Here is a 17,889-nt window from a genome sequence, read left to right on the forward strand (position 1 = left end):
AAAAGTCCTTATTTGTGGCACATGAGGCAAAACGGGCCATTGCTTGGCACTACTCCCTCCTGACAGAGTTGGGAAAGTGAGGCCCAGAGAGGGCATATGAGGACAGTACCAACACATCTCTCTCTCTCTGTCTCTCTCTGTCTCTGTCTCTGGGGACACAACTCAGCCTGAGATGTTTCTGTCAGCTCCATCTAGTCTCTTTCAGACCACAAACACCCCCTTACCTGCAAACTACCCCCGGCCCCTGAGCCCTATTCAGATCCTGGCCTGTCCTTGATGCCGATTAGGCCTGACCAAGGAGCCACTGCTGTCCCTCACTTGGTGTGGGGCGGGGCGGGGGCAGGTTTGTTCCAGGAGAAGCCTCACAGCCTGCAGAACAACGTCCGGACATCCTTGGAGAAGAAGAAGCGAGGCTCAGGGACCCCCTGGGCCAGCCGGCCTGAGGCCATCCCGCAGGGTGAGTGGGATGGGCTCCTCTTTTATCAGAAGCAGGCCCAATTCAGTTGCTTCTGTGGAAATGAGACCCTGTATTCTTGGGTCAAGGGAGGAGCTGGGTGTGAGTTAACTTGGGACCCTCACCTGCCATCGTAGCAGCTCCCCTGGGCCAGAAAACCAGTTTCCCCTGCCATACCTGGTCTGGGTGCTACCTGAACCCAAACTGAGCCATCCCTGGGAGTCAAGAGAGGATGCCCTGAGCCCTAGAGGATAGCTAATCTCTCTAGAAGCCTCTGTCAGGAGGCTGGTAGGACAGGTGTACAGTGGGAAATAACCCCCTGAGAGTAGTATCCTCCTGTGCCCATCACCACCTCCCACCGTCACTGCCGTGGACCTGGTGTTGTAGAGAAAGATAAACCTGCGCTTGGAGATGAGCCCCAGGTCAGACGCACTGAGCTTCTCAGCCAACTGAGCTGTGAGTGGGCTTCCGCCATAGCTGAGGGTTGTGGTGACGGCCCACACCGATTCCCTCCTCGCTTGTCCCCAGACTCCGCGGGCACTGTGTACATCTCCAAAGTGAAGAGCAAAGGCCGCCCCACTGTCTACCGGCTCTCCCTCAATGCCAGCCTGCCGGCCCCCTGGCAGGCCGTGTCTGCCGGGGATGGAGAGGTGCCCTCCTTCCAGGTGAGCCGTCAACACCGAGGAGGGGCCCTGGGTGCCACACTGGTAGGCACTGGCCAGGTAGGGGGAGCAGGGTCCTTCAGGATGGAGCTGCTCCGGACACATGAGGACCAGCCTCTGTCAGACAGGTCTGTGTCCAGGGCCTACAGTCAGCCAGGCCTGGGTTCAAGTCCTAGCACTGCCCTGTGTGGTTTGGCAGATGGCTTGATCTTTGTGAGCCTCAGTTTCCTCGTCTGTGCCATGGGATATAAAAAGTATCAAGCCGCATTGTTGGAGGAACAGGGGGTAAGGCCTTCGTAGCACTTGGTAGCTGGGGCATAGTAACTGCTCACATTGAAAACCCTTAGATCATCTCGTAACAAGACAATTGCTCCAACACTCAGAAAAGGGTCGCTCAAGGCCAGCCCAGACCTTAATATCCCCTCACCATGATTTTTGATTTTCCTTCAGCCCTCACACTATCCAGGTGACATTTCACATGACAATTCCTTGTCAGGCTTGGGTTCCCGACTCAGCCTCTGTCGGAGCCACCCAATGCAACCTTCCTCACAGTTGTCAACCTCTGCTATACAGCCCTACTTAGGCTCCCTTCTTGGGGTACCCTTCTTCTCCCCACCATCATTCCACCTTACTTTATTGTCTGACTCGGATATTCCAAACCTAGTAGCACCCCCTGCTAGCTGCACTAGGGTGGAGCCAGACGGGCCCTGTGCCAGCTCAGGCCTCAGAGCCTGTCCCGGGCAGTCGTCCAGTGAGGCCTCCAAGGGAAGGATGGAGCCCAGGGAGATGCCCAGTCCCAGGCCTCTGAGCCTCTGCCCAGGGCTGTCTCCTCTGGGAGCTAGCATGGGGTGGGTGGGACAGGCTGAGGTGGGAGGGGACAGACCCTGAGGCTGGTTAGGCCGAGGCAGCCTCCCCGAGTCATGTGTCTTGTCTCTGTCAACCCACTGCTTAGGTGTATAGAGCGCCTTTTGGTGACTTCACCAAGAAGCTGACCGCTTGTATGTCTACAGTAGGGCTGCTCCAGGCGGCGAGCCCCTCCCGCAAGTGGATGGTGACGGCCTTGGCCTGCGACGCCAAGCGGGGCTGGAAGTTTGACTTCAGCTTTTACGTGGCCCCCAAGGAGCAGCAGCACACGCGGTAACAGCCGTTTCCACCGCCCGGACCTTCGATTCTCGACCCTTCTCTCCCTCCCTTTCCCCCTCCCTCCCTCCCTCCCTCTCTCTGTCTCTCTCGCTTTTCTAAACTCCCCTCCTCCCTTGCGCGTGCACTCACAAGCGTGCGTGCGCACACACCAAGATGACGGGCCCACCATCTGCCCCTCACATGGCTGCTTTCCCTTGTGATGCCCGGCAGGTCACAGTGGCCATCTTGCCATTCCTGAAATACGTGTCCACTTCAGGGCCTTGGCATTGACCATCCCCTGCCCAAAACACTCTCCCCACCTCCTCACCGGCTTGACTTTCCAGATTCAGGTTTCTACCCAAATGTCATCTTCTGCAAGAGGTGTCCCTATGCAGGACCCCTTCCCCATGCAAAGTCATCCTGCCTGGAGTTCACTTGGCTGCTCTTTGTGGTCCTGTCACTACCTGTAGTCATGCTAATCTGGGGTGTGGCCTGCCCACCCCCAGGAACATGTCTGTATCCTGCAGGGGCCCTGTGCCAGCTTAGTCCCGCGATTTCCCAGCATCTCACGTAGCGTCTGGAACGTGGTGGGTGCTCAGCCGATCCCCATGGGGTGGAAGGGAGTGGGCCCTGTGCTTCCTCTCCAAGGCTCTTAGCCAGGCTCTCGGTGTGTAGATAATTCGGGAAGTACTGAGGAAGAGGGAGCGCAGGAGGCTGCATCTGTTGTAGTTTGCTACTGTACCCTCAGTCTCTGCCCCAAGGTGTGGCATGCTGCCAGCGCTTGATAACTCGCAGAAGGAGCACTGCCTTCACCAAACCCCCGGGGCACTCTTGTCCCAGCTTTCCCAGCCTGCGTTCTGAACACAGCCTACGTTGAATTTATCGGGTGAAGCTGTCTTGGCTGAGCATCCTCCCATTGATTTTACGAACCCTGAACACCAGCTGTATGTGGCACTGTGCTAAGGCGGAGATGGGGTGGCAAGTACCGCCCAGGGCCATCGAGGGAGAGACAGGCCACTAACAGGCAGCAGCAATGTCCTTACACATTATGATGCACACTCAGGAAGGAACAGCCCAGCTCCCACCATGGGAGGCTTGTGCTGGCTACAATACCCAAGGACTGTGGACTGGCCAGGGACTGGCGTCAGGGCATTAAGTTCCCACACACGCCACCTCCACTTGAGGTAGTGGGGTGATTTCAGGAGGCAGGGAATGAAAAGGCAGCTTTCACTGTGTCCTTGCCAGCCGGACACCCCTTGTTTTAGGGTGAGGGTGCTAACTTCTGAGTGGCAGGGCCAGACTCACTGCTCGCAGCAGAGGCCTGGAGCAAGCCGGATAAGGGCAAGCCCTTCTAGAAAGAATGTGGAGCCACATCAGGTCCTGTGGTCAGCAGACTGGCTGTGGATCCCTCGCTTCAAACAACCTTAGGCTCCTTAAGTCCTCAACATGGGCGGGGCCAGAGACTGCTCAGCAAGGACTGGTCCTAGGTCTCAACTGAAGCTTGGAGGACAGTCTAAAACTGAATACAAAGACTGTCCCCCACCCTCATGCCACTGTGAGAGACGGAGAGGTACAATGGGGAGCCTTAGCCAGGCGTGGTGGGGCACACCTTTAATCCCAGCACTCGGGAGGCAGAGGTAGGAGAATCGCCATGAGTTTGAGGCCACCTTGAGACTACATAGTGAATTCCAGGTCAGCCTGGACTAGAGAGAAACCCTACCTCAAAATAAATAAATAAAATAATAGAGGGGAAGGTCCTTGGCCAGGGTCACAAGATAGGTCTGGGCAGATGCAGGGCTAGAGCAGAATTCCAGAATCTCAGCTCTGGGCATCCACTGCTCCCATGCTGGGGTTCAGTCTCTGTGCCCACCCTCCCAGGCCACTGTGCAGCCTCCCTTGCCTCACCTCCCCTTCTGGTCTTCCTGGCTCAGCGCAGCCCCCCTTGCCTCCACAGGAAGCTGTACTTCGCTCAGTCCCACAGGCCCCCTTTCCACGGGCGTGTGTGTGTGGCACCTCCGGGCTGCCTTCTCAGCTCTAGCCCTGATGGGCCCACCAAAGGCTTCTTCTATGTGCCTAGTGACAAAGGTATGCATGGAGGCCACTGGGAGACCTCAGAAGCCTGCCCGTGCCCTTCTCTGACGGCTATGACTGCCCCCTACAGTGCCCAAGGCCCGCCTCTCAGCCACCTTTGGCTTCAACCCCTGCGTGAACACGGGCTGCGGCAAGCCAGCAGTGCGGCCGCTGGTGGACACAGGGGCCATGGTCTTCGTGGTCTTTGGCATCATTGGCATCAACCGCACCCAGCAGGTGGACAACCACGTCCTCGGAGACCCGGTACGCCCCTTTGAGTAGATGCTGAAGGGCCTGGCTGCAGAAGCAGGCTTGCAAAATGCACATGCCCGTGGGACTGCCAGTCCAGCTCCCTACCTGGACTGGGCTCCTGTGTGGCTTGTTTAACCCATACGGGCACCTCACTGGCCCCTGGGTCACTATTCCCCTGGCGGGAGGGGGCGGCTGGGCCGGGCTGGCTGAAAGTCACCCAGGAATCCGGATACGTTTGGGGGTCTGCGATGGCCGAGTATCTCCATTAGGGACTAGAACAGAGAAGATAAGAACCCTGTGGCCGGGTGTGATGGCGCACACCCTTAATCCCAGCACTCGGGAGGCAGAGGTAGGAGGATTGCTGAGTTCGAGGCCACCCTGAGACTCCATAGTGAATCCCAGGTCAGCCTGAGCTAGAGTGAGACCCTACCTCGAAACCCCCCCCCAAAAAAAAAAGAATCCTGCATAGAACCTCTTGCCCTCCTCTGTGGTGAAGCCTGCATGCTGATACCCCTCACAGGCCGTGGCATGGGATGAGAAGGCCTGGCAGGAGTGTCTGCAGTGCTGTTAGAAGCCACAGTCACTCGGTGCAGTGGCATGGCGGCGCTATTGAGTCAAGAGTAAGGGAGTGGGACAGACTGACAAGGTCTGTCTGTCCAGTCAAGATGGGGTCTGCCCATGAGCAGAGCAGGGGCAGGAACTCAGGGTAAGGAGAGGATGGAGCTGCCTAGAAGAAAGGGAGAAAACTGCCAACTCCGGGTGAGATGTTGGAAGAGAAAGCACAGAAGAAAGTGGAGGGTGGGGGGAAGGCAGAGGTGCCACAGGGACAGAGCTGAGCAAGGGCTACTGAGAGTGGAGACAGCGAGAGACCATGCGCAGGGATGTGGTGTGACAATGACAAGGTAACAAGGAGCTCCTAGAGGATTTGACCACAGGGTGAGGACTTGGAGCCCGACTCACTGAGCGCCCGGGCCCATGTGTCTCCTTGGGAAAGGGCAGCGTCATCTATGATAGCAGCTTTGACCTCTTCAAAGAAATCGGTCACCTGTGTCACCTTTGCAAGGCCATCGCGGGCAACTCGGAGCTGGTGAAGCCAGGCGGCGCCCAGTGTTTACCCTCAGGTGTGTGGGGGTCGGGAGTCGGGTCCTGGTGAGTCTTTGAGGTAGGGGTCCATGGGAGACAGCCCGAGGGATATACGCCTGGGTCTATGGGCATCTCTGCAGAGCCTTCGTCAGTGCTTGCAGGGTCTGTGAACGGTCATGGCGCTTCCAGATGAATGTAGGCTTGTGCATGAATGGGGATGAGAGAAGGATGTGTCAGTGTAGTGCGTGGGTGGATCTACAGGGGATGTTCTCCCAAAATTGTGTGCAGGGTGGGGGCTGGCCTAGATGGCCCAAAATGTTAGTTTCTACCCTGATGGCAAACATGGATTGTAGGCTTTCCAATGACCAATGACACTGCCAAATGATTTCAGCCACTTTGGAAGTCTGGAGGCAGGTTCTGTGTGTGTGTGTGTGTGTGTGTGTGTGTGTGTGTGTGTGTGTGTGTGTGTGTTGGGTATAGTCGGCCACTCTTCAAGCCCCCAGCCTCCTCTTCCTTCTCCCCACAGGCTACAGCATCTCCTCCTTCCTGCAGATGCTGCACCCAGAGTGCAAGGAGCTGCCCGAGCCCAACCTGCTGCCAGGGCAGCTGTCCCACGGGGCGGTGGGCGTCAAGGAGGGCCGTGTGCAGTGGATCTCCATGGCCTTCGAGTCGGTGAGCCCAGAAACAGCACACAGAGTGCTTACCTTGAGCAGACACCGCCTGTGATCCCAGCCCCCATCCCAGGTCAGAGAGGAATACCAAGAAGGCCTTGGCAGGTGTCAAACCAGTCCATCTGACTGCAGAGCTATGGACTTTCTGCCCCTATGGGAGGCCCAGATCAGGGCCACAGACCATAGTGGTGGTCCTTCCTGCAGATGGCCAGCGAACCAGCCATCTACACTTCTCCCTGCTGCCTCTTATCTCTGGGCTCAAGGGAGGTGCACACGCACCTGTGAACACACACTCCCGCGTCACCTGGGCCTCCCTGGACCCTGGCGTTTCAGTCTCCTGAGGCTGGACAGTGTTGTTGTGCTGCCTCCAGAACCCATTCCAAAGCTGAGAGCACATGGAGCTCCTCAGCAAACCACTGGTCCCCTCCATCTTCTAATCCCTCACCTGCAGAGTAGGATTAAAGACCCACCCCTGCTTGTTGTGACAGACACAGCTGCGTGGAGATAACACTCTTTCCTAGGAGTAGCAAAAATAGTGAACAGGAGGCAAGAGAGAAGTGAAGCCTAGTCTCTACCCACCCCACCACCCTGTCTCCCATGGCCTATGTTACTTACCACGAAGCCTCTGGCCACCACATAGGAGGCCCCCCGGTATACCCCTAGGCTGATGCACACCCCAATTTAAAGGTTTTTTTATTGACTTTTTTGTTAGTTTGCCATCTGTATTAGTTAGTTTTTCATTGCTGTTACCAAAATATCTGACAGAAACAGTGTAAGGGGAAAAAGAGATTTTTTTTAAATCTTTTAAATATTTTTATTTGTTTGCAAGGAAAGAGAGGGAGCAAGAGTGAGAGAGAAAATGGGCATGCTGGGACCTCTGGCCACTGTAAACAAACTCCAGGTGCATGTACCACTTTGTGCATATGGCTTTATGGGGGTGCTGGGGAATTGAACCCAGGCTCTTGGGCTTTGCAAGCAGCACTTTTAGCTGCTGAGCCATTTCCCCAGCCCAAAAGATTTATTTTGACTTGTGGTTTCAGAAGGTCTGGCCATTGTGGCAGAAAGAGTGGCAGAGCAGAGCAGTTCTCATCTTGGCAGACCAGGAAGCAAAGGGGGGGGTGGTGCTGACATCCACTAGCTTTCTCCTTCCCTCCCTTATTGCTCCTGGTATCCTAATCCATGGGATGATGCCACTCGCATCCAGGACAGATCTTTCTCCCTCAATGAATCCTCTGTTGAAACACCCTCACAGACATACTCAGAAGTCCCCCTCACTATTTCCTAGAGGTTTCTAGATCTAGTCAGGTTGACAGTGGAGATTGTCCATTGCAAGTCCACACCTTGTCAACTTGACGCCCAAATGCAGTACTTGAAGATATAACATTCTGCCCCAGTCCCTCAGAAGGCTTATGTCCATTTCATAATGCAAAATGCATCAGTCCCTAGTCTTATCAGTTTCAATATTGTTCAGAAGTCTTAAGTTCAAAGTCTCCTCTGAGATGCAAAACAAGCTCTTAGCTGTGAGCTCCTGTAACATCAAAAAGGAAATTTTATACTTCCAATATCCAGTAGCACAGAGTAAATATTCCCCTTCTAAAAGGAAGAATGGGGGGCAGAGAAAAGAGAGATGGGATCAAAGCAAGACTGAAATCCAGCAAGGCAAACATCAAATCCTGCAGCTCCATTTCTACATCTGGAGCACATGGTATTTTGATGTGAGCTCCACTGGTCTGGGACAACTCTGCACTTAAGACCTTTCCATTTTCAGCCCACATGGCCTCTCTCTCTTGGGCTGTTTTCACTCATTTATGTGATTTTCCCCAGCAGACATTACTGTCTCTGACATCTTCAGTATCCTGTGGTCTCTGTTGGCGCTTAGCCTTCACTCTTCACAGATTGCCCTCTTGTGGGTTTTCTGCAGGAAATCTGACCCTGTTACACATTCTCTGGCCTTGCAGGGGATCTGGGTGGTGGTGCACGCCTTTAATTCCAGCACTCAGGAGGCAGAGGTAGGAGGATCACTGTGAGTTTAAGGCCAGCCTGAGACTACATAGTGAGTTCCAGGTCAGCCTGGGCTAGAAGTGAAACCCTGCCTCAAAAAAAAAAAAAAAAAAAAAAAATCTGGGTGGAAGCCTCCATGACCCATAACCACTGCCCCCATTCTGGTTTTCCAAACTCCCACCAGGACAGGCCACTAAAACTTGCTCACAGTATGCTAGGGCTTCTCTGATATACATCTCCAAACTTTCCCAAATCTCTTCTGCAAAACCAGTTCTAGAAGCTTGAAACCACATGCTCAGGTTCAGTCATAACAACCCCACTCTTGGTACCAGTTTTCAGTATTGTTACCTTTTCACTGCTGTGACCAAAGCATCTGATTGAGACAACTTAACGGGAGAATTAACTTTGGCTCACTGTTTCAGGGAGTTCAGTCCATCATGGCTGAGGAGGATGGGAGAGCATTTCATGTCATGGTGGTTCAGGAAGCAGGGAAGGGAATGCTGGCACTCTTTTAGCATCTTCCCTTTCCTATCTGATGCCACTTAGGCCCCAGCCCATTGAGTGGTGCCACCCACATCCATGGCAGGTCTTTCCTCTTCAGTTAAGCCTCCCTGGAAATACCCTCACAGACATACCCAGAAATATGCCTGATCATAGCCTCAGTGGTTCTAAATCTAGGTAAGGTGGCAATGAAGATTGACCATCACACCATCTGATCCATTTCAACATACAGTTCAGTGACATTAAAAACATTGTCATGGGAGACAAAAATATTACAGGGTGAGGATATGGTTCAGTGGATAAAGTGGTCACAGTTTTACCTGAGTTTGGATCAGCTGTGTCCATGTGTGAATGCCAGACCTGGTGCACACCTGTAAGATCAGCACTTCCAGATGAGCCAGTCTAGGCAACTTGGTGAGCTCTGGGTTCAGTGAGATTCTGTGGCAAAAACATAAGACAGCAACAGAGGAAGATAGCCAATATGAACCTCTGATCTCCCCACATCCACACTTATACATGTACCCACACAAACATGAATAGATCTGCATGGGCACTACATATCCAAAAAAATCATTGTCATCGCCGGGCATGGTGACTCACACCTTTAATCCCAGCACTTAGGAGGCAGAGGTAGGAGGATCACCATGAGTTCGTGGCCACCACTGAGACTCCTCAGTGAATTCCAGGTCAGCCTTGACCAGAGTGAGACCCTTACCTTGAAAAAACAAAAAAAAACCCAAAAACAAAAAAAAAAAACATTGTCACTGTGGTATAACCATCATACCATCCATCTGAAAAACTTTTCATCTCCAACTGAAACTCTGTCCCCGTTAGTCACTGACTCTCTCCCTGTCTTCCCAGCTCCTGGTCATCCCCATTCTGCTTTCCCATGTAAATGGAATTGTGCAGATTTGTCCTTTTGCCAGCATAATATCCCTCAATCTACCCTGTAGCATGTGGCAGAACTGTCCTGTCTTCTTTGGCTGATGCCCCAGACAGTTTGACACACAGGATGTCCTTGCCAAGCTCACACATCAGCCAGGTTGTCACCTTCCAAGCTGACCCTTAGCAACACCCCTGTGCAGAGGAATATACACATAAATTCACACATAGGTGCACAGATTGGTTCACAGCAAGAGAAGAACTGGGTCAGCAGGGGAGCAGAAGAAAGTTACAGATCAGGGCAAGTGCTTTCAACATTCGCCATCCACGAGCTCCTTCAGAACTGAGCCAGGCAGGCTGCCCCTGCCCTCTTGGCCTTGCAGTCTCAGCCAGGCAATGATAAGAGCTGTGACAGATCAAGGAAGCACGAAGGGCGCCCCAGCCCAGAGGAGAAAAAATGTGGACACACACAAAAAAGTGTGGGCTGGAGAGATGGCTTAGTGGTTAAGGTGTTTGCCTGGGAAGCCTAAAGACCCATGTTCAACTCTCCAGATCCCATGTAACCCAGATGCACAAGGTCACACTTGCACACAAGGTGGCACACGCATCTGAAGTTCGATTGCAGTGGCTGGAGGCCCTAGTACACCAATTCTTTCCCCTGCTCTCACTCACAAAAAATAAAGATACTTGCTGGAAGAGATAAACCCTAGTAAGCTTTAGGGTCACCCGGGGTGGGGTCTCCTGCATAGGCAGAGGGTGGTATGCAGAAGCATGGGGCGGGGGAGAAGCTCTAGGAGAATATTGTGTTGGTCCAGAGTTAGTAGATACATATGGGGATTGGATTGGTGCTCACAACCCTATACTCCATTGGTGGCCACAGAGCAGCTATCTCTGGGAAAGGCAGACAGACCTCAGCTCCAACCAGTCTCACTAGCCTGTGTCCCCAACAGACCACATACAAGGGCAAGTCCTCCTTCCAGACCTACTCAGACTACCTGCGCTGGGAAAGCTTCCTGCGGCAGCAGCTACAAACGTTCCCTGAAGGCTCGGCCCTGCGCCGCGGCTTCCAGACTTGCGAGCACTGGAAACAGATCTTCATGGAGATCATAGGTGTGTGCGGGCCAGCTACCTGGGGCGTAGAGGGCGTGTCTGTCTAAACCACGCTCATCTGGAGTCCTTCCTGTCCAAGAGCCCTGGAGAAACATCCTAAGGCAGCCATTGGTTCTGTCCTGCTGGTGAAATCTGGCCACATTGCCTGGAATTGAATTTGGCCACCTGAAAAGAAATAGCCCTGGCCTGTGGCTGTTCTACAGGCTACTCCTGTGTTCAGGGCCTGACCCACTAGAAAACTACACCTGTCAGGGCCCCTGCTACTACAACCAGGGAGAGATCCAGGCCATGAGGCTCAGAGTGACCAAACCAGCTGTGCTGTCCCTCCATGCAACTCCAGGAACCTTTGGACTCAGAGCAAGGGGAGATGCAGGCTTCTTCCCTTAAAGCCCTTCCTCTCCCCGCTTGCAGGGGTGCAGAGCGCCCTCTATGGACTGGTCCTCTCCCTGCTCATCTGTGTTGCCGCGGTGGCTGTGTTTACCACCCATGTCCTGCTCCTGCTGCCCGTGCTCCTGAGCATCCTGGGTATGTAGACCAAAGGGGAGGGGCAGGTCAGGAGGGGGCAGAGCCAGGCAAGGGGGTCCCTGGTCACATGAGAAGGGGGACTACAGGCCAGGCCAGTGGGGACAGGATCAAGCAGGAGGGTCTTCTGATCGTCAGGCAGCAAGCTTCTCTAAACCACTGACTATGTAGTCTCAGTGAAGCCCTTGCCCCAACTGCCACCCAGGCAAAAAGAGCCTCTGCTTGGTGCCATGTGACAGTGGCCCATAGTAACTAAGTCTGCGCTCCTTGGGCAGAGCCAACTAACTCCTGTGATGGTATTTAGTTCAAAGATGTGTTGCTATGTCTATTCCCCCCCCCCTGCCCCGCCCCTGGCATCTCCTTCCTCTCTAGCTCTGGCCTTCATCTCTCCTATTATCCAAGATGTGAACTTGACCCTAGACCTCTCCTTCCTCAGGGGCCCTCCATGGCCATGTGGGTGGAGCCACATCTGAGCCTCTCCTCCACTGTCCCTCTTCGGTTTCTTTTGTAAATTTTTTTTTTGAGGTAGGATTTCATTTCATCCCCAGCTGGCCTAGAACTTGCTCTGTAGCCCCAGATTGGCGTCAGGTTCACAGGGATCCTCCTACCTGAGCCTCCTGAGTGCTGGGACTAAAGATGTGCGCCTCCATAGCCGGCTTCTGCTGTCCCTCTTATAGGCATCGTCTGTCTTGTGGTGACCATCATGTATTGGAGTGGCTGGGAGATGGGTGCTGTGGAGGCCATCTCCCTGTCCATCCTGGTCGGCTCCTCTGTGGATTACTGCGTCCACCTCGTGGAGGGCTACTTGCTGGCGGGGGAGAACCTCCCACCTCAGCAGGCCGAGGTAAACACTTGAACTCCTCCGCACCTCCCCAGTGAATGGGTTCCTACCTTGGCGCAATGGAAAGACCCCCCTAAGGAGAACACGTTCTAGGCACTGAGGTTCCCCAAGGCCGACTGCAAAGCCCGAGGACTCAAATTCGTCAGCTCAGTCCAGATAGCACAGTAGGACTTTGGGCAGACACGTACCACCCAGCCTCAGTCTCCCCAGTGCATGGTGAGGATTTGGACTAATTGACAAGGGCCCTTTAGCAGTGCGTTATCTGCAACCTGGAGCTGGGGGTGCCACACACCCCCTGGCTTTCTGCGGCTGTGTATTCTGAAGCCTGAGCTGGGGCCATGTGGTTGGAATTGCATTATTGTGAAGATATTCATAAAGAGGCGACGATATTAGGTCAGTTGTACATTAAACTGCTTTTGTTTAAAAGAAAGAAATAGTCCAACCAGGGCTCCCATTGTCAAGAGCCCACTGTACAAACCCTCCTGTCTTGTGCCCTAGCTGCCTGCACCCGTGCCCACCCATTGCTTCCCCACTTACGCAGCAAGAACGGGGCCTCGGGCAGGGCCGGCTTTGGGCATAATGTGTGCTTATGTGTTCTGAAGTCGGGTCCCCTGTGGGCATTCAGTCCCAGCTCTTGCTCTCCTCTATCTCAGGACGCCCACTCTCAGCGCCAGTGGAGGACCCTGGAGGCCGTGCGGCACGTGGGTGTGGCCATCGTGTCCAGCGCCCTCACTACTGTCGTCGCCACCGTGCCCCTCTTCTTCTGCATCATCGCCCCGTTCGCCAAGTTTGGCAAAATCGTGGCACTCAACACAGGTGTGTCCATCCTCTACACACTCACCGTCAGCACCGCTCTGCTGGGCATCATGGCCCCCGGCTCCTTCACCCGGACCAGGACTTCCTTCCTCAAGGCCCTGGGCGTCGTGTTGCTAGCAGGGGCTCTGGGGCTGGGCACCTGCCTCGTGCTTCTGCGTAGTGGCTACAAGATCCCCCTGCCCAGCGGGGCGGCCCTATAGTCCTGTGTCTGGGTCCCAACTTCCGCACCTTAGCTCAGCAGGTGGAGACTAGCCATTCTGTGACCCAGCCCGGCTCCGGCTGGCTCAGCTCACAGGCACCGTCATGCTGTGTGGACCCCACGGCCTCCCATCACAGCTCAAGCAGGATGTGTCTGGGCTGCAGCCCTTCACTGGGCCCTTGCCTGGCACGAGTGAAAGGGACCAGCCCTCCTCCCATACCACAGGGGCACATGATTTCCTAGCAAGTGTGTTCTCACTGCCTCAGTGCTCAAAACCCGCCGGGGTGGGTGTTTTGGGATCCCACTCTACAGATATGGAAACTGAGGCACCAGAAGGCAGAGACTACCCTGGGATGGGTCAGGGAGGAGCCAGGGCTGCCTTGGAGCACAGGCCTCCCTGAGGCCTTTGCAGGAAGAGCACAGTGCATTCAGGGTGGGGGATCTCACACCCCATCTTCCTCTCCCCCAGCTTTAAGCAACCAGTGCTGGGTGACCTGTTGTCCTTCCCAGACCGTTGTCCAAGTCATTAAGGACAGAGGGACCTGCCTGGGGTTGTGCATGTCTTATCCCCAGCCCCAGCCTCCAGGGATCCTCAGAGACCCCTCCTGAGGGCTAGGGACCCAGTGCAAATGTCCTTCCATACCTGCGCCCCATGTCCCTTGCCTGATTCCGAGGGTGGATGACTTGGGGGGCTGCCCGTTTGGGGAGGAGCTGGCCATGCCTGCCGCCTGCTCACGGCAGATGTTTGCTATTAAAGTGAAATGTAACTGCAGACCGCCGCCATTAACATGAGCATTTTGAGCATCACTGGCTCTGTCCTATTCTTCAAATTGAAATAATTTAAGTGTTCATAGGCTGCTCAGCCAGAGCCTGGTGCAGAGAGTAGCTTTGGAGATGAGTGAAGTGTGTCCAACCTAGGAACAGGGACACCAAGTGCTGTGTGGGCCCAGTGTCAGGCTGGAGCCTCCCTGTGGAAGGGGGGGCTTAGGAGATACTTCCGTCTGTATGATGCCCATGTGGCTCTGTGGGGCACTTCTGAGTGCCTTTTGAATGCCTGGTGCTGTGCCAGCCACTGGCCATCTTCCTGGGAACAGACATTGTCCCCTGGGTTTTATGAAGCTGGACACAGACTGAGCTTGGATCGATTCCTTAGGGTGATCTCCATGCCAACTTCCCTAGCCACATGGGAGGGGGCCAATACAAGACAGATGTATACTACCGTGTCCCTGGCTGGTGTATGGCTGGCATGGTGTAGTGCCCAATGTTTGTTGAGGGGAAAATCTGGTCTTTGGGCCAACCATCCACGGTAAAAGCTTAAGCAATTATGGTACTGGCTGGCACGTAACACTACACCAGATGCTTTTCTCAGGGTTGGCATTCGTTTCCTAAGTTGCCATGATGGCACCACAGACAGGCTGCAGCAGAAGTGCCCTCAGCTTTGGAGGCTGTCGGATCCTTCTGGAGTGTCAGAGGGAGGATGTGTTTCTGGCTTCTCCTGAGCTGCTGGCTGCCGGCCATCTTTGGCGTCCACTGGCCTCTGGTTATATCACCCCAGGCTCTGCCTCCATCTCTACATGCTATCATTTCATAGCTTAACCCCTCTGTAAAAGGGACCTCAGTCACATTCGAATTGGCCAACCCTAATGATCCCTTAAATTGGTCACTACAAAAACCCTACTTCCCAACAAACTCACATTGACAGAGACCGGGCATTGGGACCTCAGCATGTCTTTGGGGACAGTTCACCACATATGAGGCCCTTTGCTAGCTTGAAGGTCTCAGTGCTATCAGGAAACCCAATCCTGAGGGATGGGCTTGCCTGCCTAGATCATGGGACAGCAAATGACCAGCCAGATATTGAACCCAATGGGCCTGTTTTCAACCATTGGGCGCAACCATTTCAACCGTGAAGGCGCACAGCCTCACAGTGGTGACAAAGGCATATTGTTTTACTGGGTGGTCGAAAGTTAGTGGTCAGATCAAAAAGCTTCAACTCCAGAGGAAAACTGGAACAAGACTTCCCATGCTTATTCTGAGCCTTGGGAGGCCTGTTACTAGGGGAGGAGGGGCTCTCCAGCCATGATGGTGAAGAGCTCAGACAGTTATGGTATTGGCTGGCATGTCACACTACACCAGACGCTCTTCTCAGGGTTGGTGGGTTTTTTTTTTTTCCTGAGGCCTCATGATGGCACCCTGAAGGGGCTGCCCAGACAGCAGGCCAGCTCTGACCCAGAACTTCTGGATCCCTTGTTTGATGGCCAAGTACAAGATCTGTTCCTTTCTGGATAATTGTGACAAGGAGTGTGATACTGAATGGCAGGAGACCAGGAAATGAGAATTGGGGAGGGGGCTGGAAAACTTGACAGAACATCCCAGAAGATGCTTAGAAAAAGGGCCGGTATCTCCAAGACCTTCCCAATAACCTAGTTTAATGTGGAAGTGGGTCATTTGTTTATCATTTGCATGCTATCCACGATACACACAATCCACAATACACATAAAGTGCTCTCATCTCGCCCATTCAAGGAATAGCTCCTCTTCCTTCCCTCTATGTTTTCAGAGGACTGGGAGGATGGTAGGCGGGTGAGTCAAGGGTGGACTAGGTCTCCCTGGCATTTGGGCAGCTCTACTGTAACCATTTTACAGATGAGCAGCCTGGGCCCCAGAGAGGAATCTTGCACACAGCATGCTGACATGGGCCCAAGCTCGCCCTCTACCCTAGGGATGGCATTCTCAATTTCCAAGCTGCATCTCCCAGGCCAAATTGGCCCGACTTCCTCTCTCAAGTTCCTAGAGCCCCTGCATTGTGATTGATACGTCCCACTCCCAGCTAGCAGTGTTCTCTCTCAAAGGGTGGGGGCAGGGACAGGCTGGGGAAAGAAGGTGATGGCAAGTCAGTCCACACAGCTGTCTGCCTACTTATCCACAAACACATGCTCCCTTCATCTTGTTTGTGACTGTTGGCGCCACTAGGTCCCAGAGGCAGCAGCTCCCACGAACAGACCCTTGACCTTCCTTTGCTGCTGATGCGGGGCTGCTGTCTTAATGAGCTTTGTGAGCATAATGAGATGTTTTCAGTTCACTCTGGCATGGCAGCCAGCCTGGGGTCCTAAGATTGGGGGGGCATCCCGCATGCCAACGTGGCAGACCTCTGTGTGGGGGAGGAGACAAGGGTATAAGGAAGGCTGAGGGGAGATCCCTCACCCACAAAAGGTCCTTTTGCCTTGGTTCCTGCACCACACCACCAACAGGAGTCACAGAGCTGCTTTCAAGGGGTAACTACTCCACTGGGCCACATCTCTCCTTAAGAATTCTTTGATTCTCAGGGAAGGAAGTGCTTTTGTCTGGTTTCACTGCTTAGGAAGCCAAAGCCAGAGACATAAGCTGTATTGTCACCCCCTCCCTGGCCAACAGTCAACTGCAAGAAAGGACAGCACTGTGCCTTCCCCACATGGCCAGAGGACACTAGGCTTTATCCCGCGTGGAAGGGGGAAGCACAATGGAAAGCTTATCAGAGCAGAAGCCCACTTTGTACCCGTCCATTTGGTAGATCTAAAACTTTACTGGCGAGGGGCCCGAGGAGTTAGCTCAGTCAGTAAAATGTTTGCTGTGCAAACACAGGATCCAAGTTCAATCTGAGAACCCTCATCACAAAAATCCAGGCGTCATGACACATGCTTGTAGGACAGGCACATCCTAACTGGCAAGCTCCAGATCAATCGAGACCCCGTCTCAACAAAAAGTGGATCGACACCTGAGGTTGTCCTCTGGCCTGGACATGCATACACATACACACACAATAATAATAATAATCAATAAGGCTTGTTGGCAAGGCTTTGGGGAAGCTCTCATGATTGCCCATGGGAATGTAACCTATTCAACCATGGAGGGCAGTTTGTCAGGAACTGTCAAAGTTATAACCACACAGCTCTTTAGACTCAGCATTCCTGCTCCTGAGAACTGATCCTGCAGATCAGCTTACAGTGGCCAAGTGTAGGAGGTATGCGCTGAAGACTTGTCCACTCTAGCAAAGGAACAGAGCCCCCTCCCCCGCAACACGCATCCATCAGCACAGGAAGGAATGGAGTGAGTTAACAGTCAGTCCGACCTGCAGCTGTAAATGAAAAATGAGAGAGCTTTTTCTATAGCAAGGTGGCAAAATTGCCGACGATAGTAAATGGGGGAGAACAGGTTGCAAAACCTGGTAAGGTTTGCGAGCTTGTGTGCTTGAGAAATAGGCAGGCACATGAGAATCTATGCTCATTTTTGCTTGCATATGAATAAAGTAATTCAGAATCCAAGAAAAACAGAAGCAGCGGTTCCCTGTGCGTGCTAAGGTGGGAATACTAGTCTGAGGCAGAGAGCTACGGAAGAAAGGCTTTTGCTATAAATCTTTGCACACTAGGGTTTTGTGGATTTTCTTTTTGACTGTGGGAATGCATCATCTAGATTATTTTCCTGTAAGGAGAGAGAGGTGACTGTCACTGGCTTCTTAGGAAGCTCTTGCTAGCAGCAGGGAGGAAGGAGAGGCACCCCCCCACCCAACATGTGCCACACTGCCAAGGGCTGCTGGGGGCACTGCCAGGCATCCTGCCACCTTCTCTGACCAGAAACAGAGCTTCAGAGCTGGCGAGCACCAATCAGAGTCTTCAGGATGGTTGACAGGGTAGCACCCCTGGTCCCCGGGCAGGAGAGCGCGTGTG

General features: G+C 53.7%; 1 protein-coding gene across 3 annotated transcripts in view; it reads left to right on the forward strand.

The window, feature by feature from the left end:
* Disp3 (dispatched RND transporter family member 3) overlaps nt 1–13,974 on the forward strand; it is a 56,411-nt gene extending 42,437 nt beyond the window's left edge. For 2 of the 3 annotated variants that reach the window (XM_004657644.3, XM_045150843.1), the window contains exons 11-21: nt 344–457; nt 983–1,119; nt 2,069–2,253; nt 4,193–4,323; nt 4,400–4,572; nt 5,555–5,681; nt 6,170–6,315; nt 10,649–10,808; nt 11,220–11,333; nt 12,008–12,174; nt 12,825–13,974. In XM_004657644.3, the coding sequence (XP_004657701.2) occupies nt 344–457; nt 983–1,119; nt 2,069–2,253; nt 4,193–4,323; nt 4,400–4,572; nt 5,555–5,681; nt 6,170–6,315; nt 10,649–10,808; nt 11,220–11,333; nt 12,008–12,174; nt 12,825–13,187 (1,817 nt within the window). In that variant the 3' untranslated portion in view covers nt 13,188–13,974. The remainder of the gene's footprint in view (nt 1–343; nt 458–982; nt 1,120–2,068; nt 2,254–4,192; nt 4,324–4,399; nt 4,573–5,554; nt 5,682–6,169; nt 6,316–10,648; nt 10,809–11,219; nt 11,334–12,007; nt 12,175–12,824) is intronic. The other variant, XM_045150844.1, reaches the window with a different exon arrangement.
* The last annotated feature ends 3,915 nt before the right edge of the window (nt 13,975–17,889 follow it).

The sequence above is a fragment of the Jaculus jaculus genome, chromosome 5 (genome assembly GCF_020740685.1).
Source record: "Jaculus jaculus isolate mJacJac1 chromosome 5, mJacJac1.mat.Y.cur, whole genome shotgun sequence".
Classification (NCBI taxonomy): Eukaryota; Metazoa; Chordata; class Mammalia; order Rodentia; family Dipodidae; genus Jaculus; species Jaculus jaculus.